The sequence below is a fragment of the Hyperoodon ampullatus genome, assembly GCF_949752795.1.
Source record: "Hyperoodon ampullatus genome assembly, chromosome: 10".
NCBI lineage: Eukaryota > Metazoa > Chordata > Mammalia > Artiodactyla > Ziphiidae > Hyperoodon > Hyperoodon ampullatus.
In genome coordinates this window covers 74,144,467-74,160,547 of record NC_136923.1, presented here as the reverse complement: position 1 = coordinate 74,160,547, position 16,081 = coordinate 74,144,467, and the positions used below count along the sequence as shown (strand labels likewise).

At 57.3% G+C, this 16,081-nt stretch overlaps 1 protein-coding gene across 6 annotated transcripts; it reads left to right on the top strand.

Moving 5' to 3' along the window:
* Positions 1–443: 443 nt before the first annotated feature.
* On the top strand, positions 444–13,804 carry CUL7 (cullin 7; the record flags this gene model as incomplete). Of its 6 annotated transcripts, none has more annotated exons than XM_079713494.1 (25): positions 444–1,023; positions 1,457–1,608; positions 1,749–2,246; positions 2,779–2,917; positions 3,015–3,211; positions 3,483–3,711; positions 4,270–4,501; positions 4,588–4,693; positions 6,042–6,269; positions 6,546–6,636; positions 6,740–6,911; positions 7,085–7,190; positions 7,494–7,589; positions 7,724–7,899; positions 8,022–8,155; positions 8,495–8,677; positions 8,938–9,044; positions 9,145–9,327; positions 10,883–11,043; positions 11,206–11,422; positions 11,537–11,828; positions 12,506–12,651; positions 12,768–12,894; positions 12,984–13,189; positions 13,413–13,804. In XM_079713494.1, 25 exons carry the CDS (start codon positions 444–446, stop codon positions 13,734–13,736), a joined length of 5,082 nt encoding a protein of 1,693 aa, XP_079569620.1. In that variant the 3' UTR covers positions 13,737–13,804. The 6 variants fall into 6 exon arrangements, with proteins under 6 accessions (XP_079569620.1, XP_079569618.1, XP_079569621.1 ...); XM_079713492.1 differs by having other exon boundaries at positions 4,264–4,501; XM_079713495.1 differs by having other exon boundaries at positions 4,264–4,501; positions 12,972–13,189.
* Between the last annotated feature and the right edge of the window lie 2,277 nt (positions 13,805–16,081).

The window sequence follows — 16,081 nt, the reverse complement described above, 5'->3', positions numbered from 1 at the left end:
TCACCCCTTCCCATATTCACTCGGGGTCTCGATCCCAACTCCCCGAAACACACACCCCTCTGGGCTTCGCATACCCCCTTCTCAGGTCTGCTGCCGCCTGTCCCTGGGCCCTGGGATTCACTTTAATTCTAAGGCTGCCCTGCCTCCACTGTCCCCTTTCCTCTGCTCCAAACCAACTCGCTCCATGCTGCATGCAGGGCCTTGGACCCTCCTTTTAGCCCCCAAATTTTGAGTTCTTTCAGAACAAACACCCCAGTGTTCCTCTGCTTAGGCCTGGCCCCACCCAGCATGCAGCAGGCAACTCCTGGGCCCTGCTTTACCCCACCCAGCCCGACAGCTGTTGTCACATTTGCTGTCCCAACTTCTGGGTGTCCTTGATTTTCTGACCTCCCATCTCACTCTAGCTTGCCTATTCTCTTTTCCTTGTGTTGCCAGGTGCCAGGATGGTGGGGGAACTCCGCTACAGGGAATTCAGGGTGCCCCTGGGGCCCGGCTTGCACGCCTATCCTGATGAGCTGATACGCCAGCGAGTGGGCCATGATGGGCATCCTGAGTACCAGATCCGCTGGCTCATCCTCCGGCGTGGGGATGACGGGGAAGGGGGTTCTAACCAAGTGGACTGCAAGGCTGAGCACATCCTGCTATGGATGTCCAATGACGAGATCTATGCCAACTGCCACAAGATGCTGGGCGAAGATGGCCAGGTCATCGGGCCCTCCCAGGAGACAGCAGGGGAGGCTGGAGCCCTGGACAAATCTGTGCTGGGGGAGATGGAAACCGATGTGAAGTCTCTGATTCAGAGGGCCCTTCGGCAGCTGGAGGAATGTGAGGGCACCATTCCTCCCGCCCCTCTGCTTCACACTGTCCATGTGCTCAGCGCCTATGCCAGCATTGAGCCCCTCACGGGGGTCTTCAAAGACCCAAGGGTCCTGGACTTGCTCATGCACATGCTCAGTAGTCCCGATTATCAAATTCGCTGGAGCGCAGGCCGGATGATACAAGCCCTGGCTTCCCATGATGCTGGTGAGGGGCAGTGTGGGGAGGAAAGGGGAGCAGGAGAGGGACTGGGTCAGCTTAGCGTCTCACAGGTCCCTGTGACAGAAGCCTCTGATCTCATCAGTACGTAAATGATTCTGTCGCCCTTGTCTTAGGATTGGAAGAAAAGGAGGTGGGAAGGTGAGTGTGGGCATCTCGGCAGAAAGGGGAGACTGAATCCTCAAGAACTTCCTGTTAACTGCCTTTCTATGCAGAGGAAGGGTTTAGACTATTAGACTATTGCATATGAGACAGTAATAGGATAGGATAAGATAGTAAGTTTTGGCTTTTGAAGCAAATCAGCAAATCATGTCATTCTTAGTGTGTGGCAGCAGAAGGAGTGAGAGAGTAGAGAGTCTAAGAGAGATGCCTGGGAAGGGCAAGGTTAGGGAGCTGTTACTGATTGGGGTGTGGGTTACAGGGACCCGGACCCAGATCCTTCTGTCACTGAGCCAGCAGGAGGCCATTGAGAAACACCTGGATTTTGACAGCCGCTGTGCTCTGCTGGCACTGTTTGCACAGGCTACGCTCTCTGAACATCCCATGTCTTTCGAGGGCATTCAGCTGCCACAGGTATTCTACGGAGAGTGTTGGGAGGGAGCTGTGGACAAAATCTCGGGATCAGGCCTTTGCACCTGTCCGCAGAGGACAGTGTGGAGAGAGGCACTAAAGCTGGAGCAAGGGGGACATAGGCCAAAGATTGTGTCCTACAGGTCCCAGGAAGGCTGCTCTTCTCCCTGGTGAAGCGCTATCTGCACGTCACCTCCCTCCTGGATCAGTTGAATGACAGTGCTGTGGAACCAGGAGCCCAGAGCTCCACTCCCGAGGAGTTGAGTGGGGAGAGGGGTCGGCTGGAGCTGGAGTTCAGCATGGCTATGGGCACCCTGATCTCGGAGCTGGTACAGGCCATGCGCTGGGACTGGGCCTCGGGCAGACAGGGGCCCTCGGCACGACCCTCCTGTTCCATCTTCCAGCCCCAGCTGGCAGATGCAGGCCCAGGGCACCCACCCGCCCAGGCCCTGCCCTCCCTTAGGAGGTCAAGGCGGTTTCGCCCTCGCTCCGAGTTCGCAAGTGGCAATACCTATGCCTTGTACGTGCGGGACGCGCTGCAGCCGGGCATGCGAGTGCGGATGCTGGACGATTACGAGGAGATCAGTGCCGGGGACGAGGGCGAGTTCCGGCAGAGCAACGATGGCGTGCCCCCTGTGCAGGTGAGCAAGAGCGCGGGGGCGGGCCACCGTTGGGGGTCTGTCTTGGGTGGGGCGTAGCTGGGGCTTCAAGGTGGGGCCTCTGGCAGGCCACTCAGAAAGTGAAAACCCTCAGTAAGCCGGGTACGGTAAAAGGGGGTCAGCAATTGAGAGGGGAGCCATTTGGAGGGCTGAGAAAATCTGCCTTTAGGAGACTGAGGTCAGGAGGACTCACTCCCAGGAACAAGACTGATACGGCAAGACCATCCCCAAGGTCAAGTTCAGGAAGACAGTGTGGTTAAGGCCAGGAGGAAGTATGGGGCATAAGCCACCAAGGATAGGTGAGGGGAGAGAGCCCGTTCCCGTTTGGGGAAGGCATCCTTTGTGTGCGTGTACGTGTTCTCCATATACCACGGGTTTTGCTCTTTAGAGGTTTTTCCAAACCTGGCCAGGTGGTCACCCTGAGGGCTGTGAGGGCTGTGTGTCCTCAGCATCGGGCCACAGCCGGTCATTAGGTGAGCTCTCTTCCCCTTCCCTCTTTTCCCATATCCCCCAGGTGTTGTGGGAGTCAACAGGCCGCACCTATTGGGTACACTGGCACATGCTCGAGATTCTGGGCTTTGAAGAAGACACCGAAGACGTGGTTGAGGCTGATGAGTACCAGGGGGCAGCGGTCAGTGGAGCTGTGGGTGTAGGTGAGCCCAGAGGGGAAGCAGGGATCAGCTCTGTGCAGAGGAGCGGTGGTCTGGCTGGGCGGGCAGTGACATCCCTGTGCCCCTTTCATTTCCACAGCCCTGCCCTCCTGGCGGTGGAAGCCCATGGCAGAGCTCTACGCCGTGCCCTGCGTGCTGCCTGAGGATGAGGACGCTGAGGAGAGTGAACACCTGAGCCAGGCCGAGTGGTGGGAGCTCCTCTTCTTCATCAAGAAGCTGGATGGACCCGACCATCAGGAGGTTCTCCAGATCCTCCAGGAGAACCTGGATGGGGAGGTAGAGCCGCCCAGAGACACACAGAGGTTGGAGGGCTGGACTGTGACACAGCATTTGGAAGGCTCAGGATGGGAAGTGGAGGGTGATAGCGTAAGGGCTGCAGGGGAGGGGTCTAGGATGTTCGGAGATGTTGGCGAGATGTTTGGGAGGACACCCCATGAGAGATTTGGGATGGAGAAGGCGTGTGCAGAACTCCCTTCCCCTGGCAAGTGCCTCTGGAGCCTCTGCGCCGGCAGAGCCGCCTGCAGTGAGAGCTTCTCCCCGATGACAGATTCTGGATGACGAGATCCTGGCTGAGCTGGCCATGCCCATGGAGTTGGCCCAGGACCTGCTGCTGGCTCTGCCACAGCGACTCGATGACAGCGCTCTCAGGGACCTGCTCAACTGCCATGTCTACAGGAAATACGGGCCCGAGGCCCTGACAGGGCAGCTGGCCTACCCATCCCTGCTGGAAGCCCAGGCCCAGCCTCAGGAATCAGCAGACGCAGCCAGAGTGGAAGGTGGGTTGCCAAACAGACAGCAGCTCTGCACACTGGCCTCTGGGAGGGCATTAGCCCAAGAGAGATGTCTGTGCTGGTTTTTGTGCAGTCCTCTCTGGAAGAGATGGCACTTCAGGAAGAATCTGAAATTTCGAGATAAGCAGTGAATGGAGAAGCAGACATTGTCCTCCCTCCGAAGTATGAAGGAGTGTCAAGTTAGAACATTGCAAGAAATTTGAAGCCTTGAAAGCCCTCACATTGAATTTTTTCTATTGTAGAGAAAAACAGATTATTGCATGCTTCCAGATACAGGGAAATGCTCTGCTATTTGCAGATAGGAAGCTCCTTTGCTATTTTAAGAATACAAAATAAAAAGTTTGTCATGAAGCTGTCTTAAAAGTACATTAAGAGATGCTATGAGATCCCCAAAACCTGGCGTTCAGGGGGAAAAAAATTAAAAATATTTTTAGGAGAAATGAGGAAACAAGAGTTGAGAGTTATGGATGTCTCTCCTTTTATGATCTTTCACATCACTAACGATGGCCAACTCTTGTGACTTCCCCTTTCCTGTAGCAAAAGAAGCCCCGACTCAGTGCCCCAACACTCCTCTGCAGCATCTGGTGGAGGGTTACGGTCTGGCTGGGAAAATCTTCCTGGATCTGGAGCAAGCTCTCAGCTCAGAGGGGCCCCGTGGGAGCGAGGTCAAGGCACTCCTGCTGCAACTGCAGCGGCAGCCCCAGCCCTTCCTCGCACTGATGCGGAGCCTCGACACTCCTGTGGCCAACAAGGCCCTGCACCTGGCTGTTCTGAGGTGAGGGGGTGGTGAGGGGCGGGGCTGGGCAGAGGGGTCTCCGAGGCAGGCTGCACATCTCCCTCCTACTGCCCTCTGCTCCCCAGAATCCTGATGCGGCTGGTGGACTTTCCTGAGGCATTGCTTCTCCCCTGGCATGAGGCCATGGACGCCTGCATGGCCTGCCTGCGGTCCCCAGACACTGACCGAGAGGTACCCCTGCCCTGCCCTGGGGAGATGCTGAGAGGGGGAGGACGCCAGGCAGCTTCTGGAAAGGCAGACCCCCTGGGCGGGGCTTGAGAGGGCACCGTGGAGCCTTTGTGCTCTTGGTTTGGGTTTCGTTTTTAAAATCGAATTGTATTTTAAAAAATAGATGGTACGTTCACACAGTTCACAAATCAAAACAATATAACAAGGTAGAAACAAAATTCTCACTCCCACCTGAGTCCCTGTCCTCCCAGTGCCACCCACATGCCCCTTATTGGTAACCATTTGTATTAATTTATGTATCTTTCCTGTATTTCATTATGCAAATGTAACCCAAATGTGTGATCTTTTTTTTTTTTTTTTTTAAATTTTATTTATTTATTTATTTATTTATTTATTTATTTATTTATTTATGGCTGTGTTGGGTCTTCGTTTCTGTGCGAGGGCTTTCTCCAGTTGCGGCAAGCGGGGGCCACTCTTCGTCGCGGTGCGCGGGCCTCTCACTATCGTGGCCTCTCTTGTTGTGGAGCACAGGCTCCAGATGCGCAGGCTCAGTAGTTGTGGCTCACAGACCTAGTTGCTCAGCGGCATGTGGGATCTTCCCAGACCAGGGCTCGAACCTGTGTCCCCTGCATTGGCAGGCAGATTCTCAACCACTGCGCCACCAGGGAAGCCCCCAAATGTGTGATCTTATTTGCCATCTCCTTTGTTACCTAAAGGACGATACCTATATTACATTAAGAGCCTCAGTGGCTCCTGTTTGGCTGGGCCTGTGAAGGAAAGGGGGGTGAAGAAGGCAGAGGGGACCATCACATCCCAGAGTCCCCTGCCACAGAGCACTCCTGGGCACAGAAGGCTTGGGAAGCAGTCAGAGAACTAGGGTCATGGAGGCAGCGGGTGTCTGCAGCACACACCTTTGGCGGCTACCCAGATTTTAGCTCTGTGGTGGGTTTACTGAGTGTCCACACATACATCCGGTCCCTCTCGGCCCCCTCTTTGCTGTCAGGTGTCTGTGCTTGGGGGCTGAGCATCTCATAACACAGCCCCACAGCAAGGTTTCTTGGGACAGCTGGGCCTGAAAAGAAACAACCGGGGATGCCCCCTGCGCCTATTGCCAGCGTAATCAGTAGTTAAGAACCCCAGGGTCCAGGGCACCTCTTGGCTTTTCCATTGCGGTTTGTTTGGTTCTCTAATTCCACCGAGCCCTCATGTCTCCTCATCCTTGTCTTTTTACTTCCTCACTCTGTTAACTGCAGTAGCCCTGGCACCCAGCACACAGTACGTGTGTAGTCAGTACTACTGAAGACGCTTGTGGTCTGTCCCCTTTATTCACCTCCCCCTGCCTCCTTCCCAGGTGCTCCAGGAGCTGATCCTCTTCCTGCACCACCTGGCCTCGGTGAGCAGGGACTATGCTGTGGTGCTGAATCAGCTGGGAGCCCGAGATGCCATCTCCAAAGCCCTGGAAAAGCACCTGGGAAAGCTGGAGCTGGCTCAGGAGCTGCGGGACATGGTGTTCAAGTGTGAGAAGCATGCGCACCTCTACCGGAAACTCACCACCAACATCCTGGGAGGCTGTATCCAGGTCAGGAGGAAGGGCAGGGGGAAGCCTTTGGGTTCACAGCTGAGTAAGAGTATGAAACCCAAGCAGTGGCAGGGGAAGGGGGTGTGTTCCTGAAGTTGGAAGGCAGGTGAATCTAGTGAACCTGGGGGCGTTTGTTCCTGGCCCCGCTTTCCCAGCTGGTCCTGCTCTGCCAGTGTTACGGAGTTAGTCCCGCTGCTCCTGGGGTTTTTCCTCCACGTGTGTTTCCGTGTCTCTTCCCCCTCCCCGCACCCCTTCTCTCCGATGTCCGGGCTGCAGATGGTGCTGGGCCAGATCGAAGACCACAGACGCACGCACCGCCCCATCAACATCCCCTTCTTTGACGTGTTCCTCAGGCATCTCTGCCAGGGTTCGTGCCTGTCCCCCCATCACCCCGCGTCCCCACACCTCTGTGTGTTTTCCCTCCACACCTGCCAGGGCTGTGACCGCCACCCCTTCCCGCTTGCCCGCAGGCTCCAGCGTGGAGGTGAAGGAGGACAAGTGCTGGGAGAAGGTGGAGGTGTCCTCCAACCCGCACCGGGCCAGCAAGCTGACGGACCGCAACCCCAAGACCTACTGGGAGTCCAGTGGCAGCGCCGGCTCCCACTACATCACCCTACACATGCACCAGGGCGTCCTCGTCAGGTAACGCGCTCCATGCCTGTGCCTAGACACACACCCACGCTGTCCCGTGACTTCCCTGCCGTTTGTCCTGGGGAAGCACCCACACGCCCCTGAAGGTGACCAGAGTCCCCTCAGCTGTGTCTGTGAGGACACGACTGGATCGGTTCCGATTGGTCCCTCTGCCCCGCTCCTAGGCAGCTGGCTCTGCTGGTGGCTGGCGAAGATTCCAGCTACATGCCGGCCAGGGTGGTGGTGTTCGGGGGCGACAGCGCCACCTCCCTTAACACGGAACTCAACTCGGTAGGGACCCCTGTGCCATTAGGCCACCCCTCAAGGGATCCACCCTCCTGCCCAGACCCCTAAATGCCTATATTCTTCCCTGCTTTGAGCCCCATAGTAGATGAAGTCCATCCCTGTGCCCGTGTGACAGCATCAGGCCCCGAGCAGTGAGGGTGGCATTAGGACCCCTCGGTCAGGACCCCGCACACCCCAGGGCTGGGGGAGGGAGGCACACAGCAGTTAACGGGAGCAGACCAGGGTTCTTTCAGCACTCCCATCCACACGTGTGACAGCGCTCTCTGCCTGCCACCCCCTTGCCACCAGGTGAACGTGATGCCCTCCGCCAGCCGGCTGGTCCTCCTGGAGAACCTGAACCGCTTCTGGCCAGTCATCCAGATCCGCATAAAGCGCTGCCAGCAGGTGGGGCCGGGGGAGGGGGGCAGCCATGGGCAGGAGGCTCTGCGGCCCGTAACCCTTGCAGATCTTGGGCCACCTCTCCAGCGCCTCCTGAGGAGGGTATGGGGCCGGCGGAAATGGGCCTTTGCACATTGCAGGGCGGCATCGACACGCGCATTCGGGGATTAGAGGTCCTGGGCCCCAAGCCCACGTTCTGGCCGGTGTTCCGGGAGCAGCTGTGTCGCCACACACGCCTCTTCTACATGGTCAGGGCGCAGGCTTGGAGCCAGGACATCGCGGAGGACCGCAGGAGCCTCCTGCACCTGAGCTCTAGGTGTGTGTGAGTGCGTGTGTACCTGTGTGCATGAGAGGGGTAGCTGGCGATCTTAGGCTGGTGGACACAGGAGTCACTTAGGCTCCAGCCCCCAACACCTTCCTCCCCACTCTTCTCCCCAGACTCAACGGGGCTCTACGTCAGGAGCAGAATTTTGCTGATCGCTTCCTCCCAGACAGTGAAGCTGCCCGAGCACTGGGCAAGACCTGCTGGGAGGCCCTGGTCAGCCCCCTGGTGCAGAACATCACCTCCCCCGGTAACTGTCCCTGCCCCTGGCCCCTTTACTATCCCGTTGCTCGGCCCTGCTCATCAGCCCCTTCTTGCTCTGGCCTAGAGCCACCTGGGTTATGCTCTTGGCCCTGTGGATACCTGCGTTCATTCAGTACCCCCAAGCTCCCTTTTCACAGCCCAGGGGCTGCCTCCTTTCCCGTGTCTCCTGGCTGCCTGCTGACACCACATGGTCAGGAGGGACCTTGCTACCTCCCTTGCCGTATCGTCCTGTCCTGCTGCTCTTTCTTGGCACTCCTGTCCAGCCCAGCTTCCCCACTGCCCTGGAGACATGCCCTGCCTTGGCTTGTTTTTCCCCCGCCTCCAGATGAGGATGGGGTCAGCCCCCTGGGCTGGTTGCTGGACCAGTACCTGGAGTGTCGGGAGGCTGCCCACAACCCGCAGAGCCGCGCAGCAGCTTTCTCCTCACGGGTGCGCCGCCTCACCCACCTGCTGGTGCACGTGGAGCCCTGCGAGGCAGCCCCTCCAGTGGTGGCCGCTCCTCGGCCCAGTGAGTGCTGGGGGCTCAGGCGGGAGCTCGGTTGGGGGCCTCCCCTCCCCCAACTCACATACTACAGGCGTCTGTCCCTCCTCACCACCCCCTCCCTGCATGCTCAGCCTGTTCATCTTCTGGTTTGTGTCACCCCCACCTGGGAGCATCATTTTGGGTGGCAGAATGTCAGGAAAGAACCCCAGGCTCACGCTCGAATGGGGACCCAGGAGCTGAGGGCTGCCACCGCCTTGCCTCCGCCCCTTCCCCTGTCTCCACAGAGGGCAGAAACAGAAGCCATGACTGGAGCTCCCTGGCCACCCGGGGGCTTCCTAGCAGCATCATGAGAAACCTGACCCGCTGCTGGCGGGCAGTGGTGGAGGAGCAGGTGGGCAGGAGCAGCGGAGGGGGGGCGGGGAGGGAGGGCGGAACGGTGCCGGCGGTTTGTTGGGTTGCCCTTCACACTGCCGCCCCTTCCCACCCTCCAGGTCAACAGTTTTCTGACCTCACACTGGCGGGATGATGACTTTGTGCCCCGCTACTGCGAACACTTCAGTAATCTGCAGAAGTCCAGCTCCGAGCTGTTTGGGCCACGGGCAGCCTTCTTGCTGGCGCTGCAGAACGGCTGTGCTGGTGCCCTGCTGAAGCACCCTTTCCTCATAGCTGCCCACGTAAGCCTCCCATCCTCCCCTCCCCTGGGGCCTCTGCCCCTAAACTCTCCCTTCCCCTCCTCAGGATGGCCCACCCTTCCATTCCCACTCAACAAGGAGCATGTACAACACTAATATAGAACCATGTTTTCAAAAATTCAAAAAAACAGGAATACCCTGGTGGTCCAGTGGTTAGGACTCTGCGCTTTCACTGCTGTGGGCCCAGGTTCCATCCCTGGTCGGGGAACTAAGATCCCATAAGCCATGCCCACAGCACCTCCCCCCCCGCCCCGCCCCCCGCAAAAAAAAAGGAAGATAAAAGAAAGAAATGACCCACTTTGTACCATCCTAATACATCTCGGCATACTTTCTTCTACTTGGGTGCTTGATTTCATATAGTTTACTCACAAGTAGCTAAAATGCTTTATCCTGTTTTCTTTTGACCCTTAACATGAAAAGCCATTTTCAGTGTTGCTGTTTGTCTTCAAAGTTTTGTATAAATTCCATCCAATAGATGTATCGATACTATAATTTACTCCACCACTCCTGTCATTCCACAAATATTTAATAGGCACTTAAAATGTGTCAGGCACTGAGATAAGACCTGAAGATAGACGAAATCCCTTCCCTCAAAGTTTACAGTCTCCTAGAGAAGATGCACAGTTAAGCAGAGTGCCCTGGTAAGCAGAGAACAGCGAAGTGGGAGCCAGAAGCATGGCTGTAACAACGTGGTGTGACCATCTTTGTGCACATAACTTACAGGAATACCTCCTTTTATTGCTCTTCGCTTTATTGTGCTTTGCAAATAATGCATTTTTTTGCAAATTGAAGGTTTGTGGCAACCCTGTGTTGTCAGGTGATGGTCAGCATTTCTTAGCAATAAAGTATTGTTTAATTAAGGTATGTACACTGTTTTTTAGGCATACTGCTATTGCACACTTAATACACTATGGTATAATGTAAACATCCTTTTGTATGCGCTGGGAAACCAGAAAATTTGCGTGACTTGCTTTATTGCGGTGGCAAACCCGCCATATCTCTGAGGTGTGCTTGTGTCTCCTTGCATTGAGTTACTATTGTTAGTTTGATTTTAGACATGCTAAGTGTGAAAAAAACAGTTTTCGGGGCTTCCCTGGTGGCACAGTGGTTATCTGCCTGCTAATGCAGGGGACGTGGGTTCGAGCCCTGGTCTGGGAGGATCCCACGTGCCGCAGAGCAACTAGGCCTGTGAGCCACAACACTGAGCCTGCGTGTCTGGAGCCTGTGCTCCACAACAAGAGAGGCCACGATAGTGAGAGGCCCGCGCACCGCGATGAGGAAGGGCCCCAGCTTGCCACAACTAGAGAAAGCTCTTGCACAGAAACGAAGACCCAACACAGCAAAAATAAATAAATTAATAAACTCCTACCCCCAACATCTTCTTTAAAAAAATAAAAAATAAGGGTTTTATAAAATCGCTGACCAGTTGATGAACCTGCTGGCCATTCATATCTCCTTCCTCAGACCCTCCCCCTGTTCCCACTCACCTCCTCCGTTCTCTCCTTCATAGTTTTCCTGTGCTCTCCCCACTGCCCAGGTAAGCGAGCAGTTTGCACGGCACATCGACCAGCGGATCCAGGGCAGCCGGATCGGTGGGGCCCGGGGGATGGAGATGCTGGCCCAACTGCAGCGATGCCTGGAAACCGTCCTGATCTTCTCTGGCCTGGAGATAGCGACCACTTTCGAGCATTACTACCAGTGAGTGTGGACCAAGGGAGTGGGAGTTGGGGGTGGCAGGATGACGGGCAGGGCCAGCCCTCGGGGCTGGGAGGCCGGGGTCCCGGCAGGCTGGAGTCCCGGAGCGGGGGGGCCATGCCAAGCACCCACACTGAGGCTCGGCCTGGGCTGTGCGCGCTGCAGGCACTACATGGCGGACCGTCTCCTGAGCGTGGGCTCGAGCTGGCTGGAGGGGGCCGTGCTGGAGCAGATCGGCCCCTGCTTCCCCAACCGCCTCCCCCAGCAGATGTTGCGGAGCCTGAGCACCTCGGAGGAGCTGCAGCGCCAGTTCCACGTGTACCAGCTCCAGCGGCTTGATCAGGAACTCCTGAAGCTGGAGGACACAGAGAAGAAAATACAGGTGGGCGCTGGGGAAGGGAATTAGCAAGTGGGAGGGTGGGAGGCACAGAGAGAGGCACGGGGCAGACCAGAGGAGCCGCTGGCTTTGGGGCGCCCTGTGTTTCATCGTCTTCAGGTGAGCCATGAGGCCAGCGGCAGGGGGCACGAGAGAGGGACCGGAGAGGAAGCTGAGCTGGAAGCTGGGGCAGCATCGGCGGCCGGCGGGGCGGGAGACGAGGCGGCGGAGGAGGAGGAGGATGAGAACGAGGACCTTTACTATGAAGGGGCGATGCCAGAAGTGTCTGTGCTCGTCCTGTCACCACGCTGCTGGCCCACTGCCTCCATCTGCCACACGCTCAACCCCAGAACCTGCCTGCCTGCCTACCTGAGGGGCACCTTGAACCGATACTCCAACTTCTACAGCAAGAGTGAGCAGCTGGCCGAGAGAACTGGGGGCTGGGACACCGGGAAAGAACCTGGGCTTGGGGGTGGCCCCTGGGGCTGGCAGCCTTCACGGGGTAGATTTGAGGAAAAGGGCAGGAGCTTAGGTTTGGGGTGGGGCTACAGGTGCCAGATCCCCAGCCTGTTGTCTTTTCTGTCTTTAAAATAAGACCCAAGACTCCCTTTCTGGGTGGTGGGGAGGATGGAGGCAGGAGGCACCTGAGACCACCGGAGAGTGGTGGGTGTTTCGTTCCTGGTCAGTCATTGTAACCTAATCTCCCCAGTGGGGGCTGATCCTGGGCTGGGCAGCGACAAAGGAGCGGGTGGTGAGACTTAGACCCTGCCCTCAGGGAGCTCCTACACTACTGGGGGAGACGTTTCCAGTTTGATGAGAGCCCCAGTCCTTCCTCACTTCATGGTTTTGTCTCCCTTAAAAGTTGGGGAACTCCTCGAAGGCACTGATCACAGCCTGCCTGGCACAGGGTGGGCTCCCCTTACCCAGGAGGCAGACACAGAGAGGGCTGAGCTCTGGAAGCTCAGACCAGGAACCACAGTGTCCAGAAACACTGGGCCCCAGACTCTGCAGAGATTAACGGGGCCAAAGCTCCACCGATGGTGCGTCCTCACCAGCCCCCCTGACTCCCTCCTCTTCCCTGACACTCAGGTCAGAGCTACCCTGCCCTAGAGCAGGCCCCGCAGAGGCGACTGCAGTGGACATGGCTGGGCCGGGCTGAACTGCAGTTTGGGGACCAGACGCTGCATGTGTCCACCGTGCAGATGTGGCTGCTGCTGCGTCTCAATGAGCTGAAGGTGGCCCAGCCCCTCACGCCTCCCTGCTCTCTCCCACCTGTCCCTCCTTTTCCTTCCCTCCACCCTCTCTGCTCCACCTCCTGGGGAGGCCCTGACGCTTGCCTCCTCTTCCTAAGGCGGTCTCCACGGAGAGTCTGCTGGCGCTCTCCGGGCTCTCTCCAGACATGCTGAATCAGGCAGTTGGGCCTCTTACCTCTTCAAGGGGCCCCCTGGACCTTCACGAGACAAAGGATGCCCCAGGAGGTCTGTACTTAGGGCCCCGGGGCCTCTGCCCTGAGCTGGGGCCAGCCTCCTCGAGGGCCCCCCCACCAAGTGACCAGCGCTTATTTCAGGGCTGCTCAAGATTCGAGATGGTAGCGAGGAACCCAGGCCTCGGAGGGGCAACGTGTGGCTCATCCCAGCTCAGACATACCTGAAAGCTGAGGACGAAGAGGGCCGGAACTTGGAGAAGAGACGGAACCTTCTCAACTGCCTCATTCTCCGAATCCTCAAGGCCCACGGGGACGAGGGCCTGCACATTGACCAGCTCGTCTGCCGGGTAGGCGGGGGTGGGCGTTGGGTGAGGAGGCTTTGCCGGAGGCAGGGGGCAGTCCACAGGAGGATGGATCCACATTTGAAGTCTCTGGCTCACTGTAGAGCCTGTAGTGGGTGAGGAGTGGGGTTGGGGTGCCCCTCATGGCCTCGCTGTTCTGGGGCTGAGAGCTAGAGGTGCAGTAAGCTGGGCGTCTTACATATCGTTTCCCCTCCCCGCTCCATACCAGGTGCTGGAGGCTTGGCAGAAGGGCCCGTGTCCTTCCAGGGGCTTGGTCAGCAGCCTTGGCAGGGGGTCCACCTGCAGCAGTGCTGATGTCCTCTCCTGTGTCTTGCACCTCCTGGGCAAGGGCACGGTGAGACGCCAGGATGACCGGCCCCAGATGCTGTCCTATGCAGTCCCCGTGACTGTGATGGAGCCTCACACCGAGTCCCTGAACCCCGGCTCCTCGGGCCCAAACCCACCCCTCACCTTCCACACCCTGCAGATTCGCTCCCGGGGCGTGCCCTATGCCTCCTGCACAAGCACCCAGAGCTTCTCTACCTTCCGGTAGCCCTGGAGACAGGCTCAGGGTTATGTAGGGCAGCGCTTTCTACAGAATAAAATGCAGCAGTTTGATTACTTGGCCTGTGTGGTGACTGCTAGGGAGCTGACAGGGGCAGGGGCTTTCCTGGCTGAAAGGGGAGAAGAGCCCTCCACTCTGAGGCAGTCTCATGCTGTGCCGGGAGTCTCTCTTCGGGTGAGGATGGCAGGCTGGGGAGAGGGGTAGAGGGAGTCAGGTGTGACTGAGCATCCCCCTCCTGGCCGGGGGATTAAGTGGACTCCGGGGATGGGTCTTCTCGGAGGGTATGTGGTCAGAAGTGCTTTCACCTTGGCAGGGTGGAGATTCGAGTCCATCTTGCCATGCGCTGGATGGCTTGCAACTTCGGCAGATCATCCAGCAGGGCTCCATTTCACTTGTTTGTGGAATTGGACAGTCACTGTGGGACTCGTGTGGGAGCCTTTGACACGGTGAAGGCTTTGCCACCAAGTCCCTCTTCTGGCCACCACGCTCAGAAGTGTGCACGGCGCTGTCCCGAGGTAAGGCTGACAAGGGGACGGTGAGGTAAAGGACCCTTGCGGCCACTACAGGCACCCAGGACCTTAATGTGTTCCCCACGGACGCTCTAGGGTCTGGGTTAGAAGCCGACCTAGAAGGATCTGCAGCTCCCACGGGCTCCTCCTCTTTGCCCCTCTCTACTCCCCTGCCTCTGCCCGCCTCTGGCTGTGCAGAGCTGCACACTGTCGCCAGAGTTGGACCCCAGCTAGCTCCAGAGGCAGGCCTGTTGCTCTGTGCTGACTGGCCCCCCTGGCCCCAGCCACACTGAGGCAGGGCAGGTCAGGCTAGGGGACCCGGTGCCAGGGGTGGAGCTCTGTGTCTGGGCAGGGCCCTTAGTGCAGGAGGGAAGGAGTGACCCAGGCGTCCTGAATCCATGACTAGGTGACTAGGAAAAAGCTACAGAAGAGTCAGGTGGTGGGAGAGGGCACATTGGCCGTAGCGAACTGGGTGCCACCCAGGACTGACATTTGGAATAGATACTGTAAGGGAAAAAGCGGCCAGGGCTTGGGAGTCAGGATGCCCAGGATGAGGCAACAAAGCAAAGTGTGGACACAGAGGGCCCCTGCTTGCTTTGCAGTGTGGTGGCCCCGTGGTGCCGTTGGTGGTTCTCACAGCAGAACTGCCCTGTTGGTCCGTTCTATTCTGAGGCAGCATCAGGCTGGGGCAGCAGTGGGCACACTGGAGCTGCTGCACTTTGTCACTTGGTTGCTCCTCCACCTTTGTGCCAGAGATCATGGCCTGTCTCTCTTTCGCTGGCCCAGGCCACGTCCTCCTTTTTGAGCCAGCTCTGTGGGGCCAGCGCCTTTTGCTTCTCTGGGTTCATGTTCTTTATGAGCCTATCCTTTTCCACAGAAACCCAGAGAGCCCTAGTAGCCAGGCCAGCATGCACCACATGCGGGGACCAGGTGGGACTTTCTCCCACTGCCACCTCCTGTGCTGCTGCTGCCCCCACGGGCTCTGGTGTGGGCTGAGCTCCAGGCCACTAGTCGCATCCACGGCGTTCGCTCAACCCCTTATTCGTCCCACTCAGTCACCCTGCCCCGAAGTCTCTCACAGGGTACCCACCTGCTCATCTGCAATGGACAAACCTCCAACAGTCCTTAAAGGAAGAGCACACCAGCCATGACGCCAAAACCCTGCACATTCCTGTCTGCAGTCCAGCTCCTACATTGCCCATTGTCCTCCGCACACAGTCTAACCCCACTTTGATCTGCCTGATCTGGTACCCAAATCCAGCCACCCAGGCGAGCAGTCCTGATTACCCTTCTCTCACCAGCACCAGTAAAGATCTGAGCCTCCTTCCCTGCCCTCAGGACCTTCCATCTCTACAGGGCAAACACTTCCTGGCTGACTCAGGGGATGAAAGTTTGCTTCCCTGATCCCCGTATGAGACCATCCTCACAGCCTCAATTCCGTATATCCCTTTAGCTGGTTTGCACACCAAGGACCACATAATGATCCCATTTAAATGAAATGTCCCCAAATCGGCACATCTAGAGACGGAATGTGGTTTAGTGGTTGCCTAGAGTTGGGGGGATTGGGAAGAACTGAGGAGTGACTGCTAGAAGGTACCAGGTTTCTTTTTGAGGTGTCACAAATGTTACAACATTGTGGTGATGGTCACACAATTCTGTGAATATACTAAAAACCACCGAATTGTACACGTTAAATGGATACACTGTATGGTATGTGAATGATATCTCAACAAAGCTTTTAACAGTAAAAACCAAAACCAACCAGACCAACCCACAGCTGAAGCTCAGAGCTCTCCATCTCCTCTGGCTCCTCGTTGAAGGGGA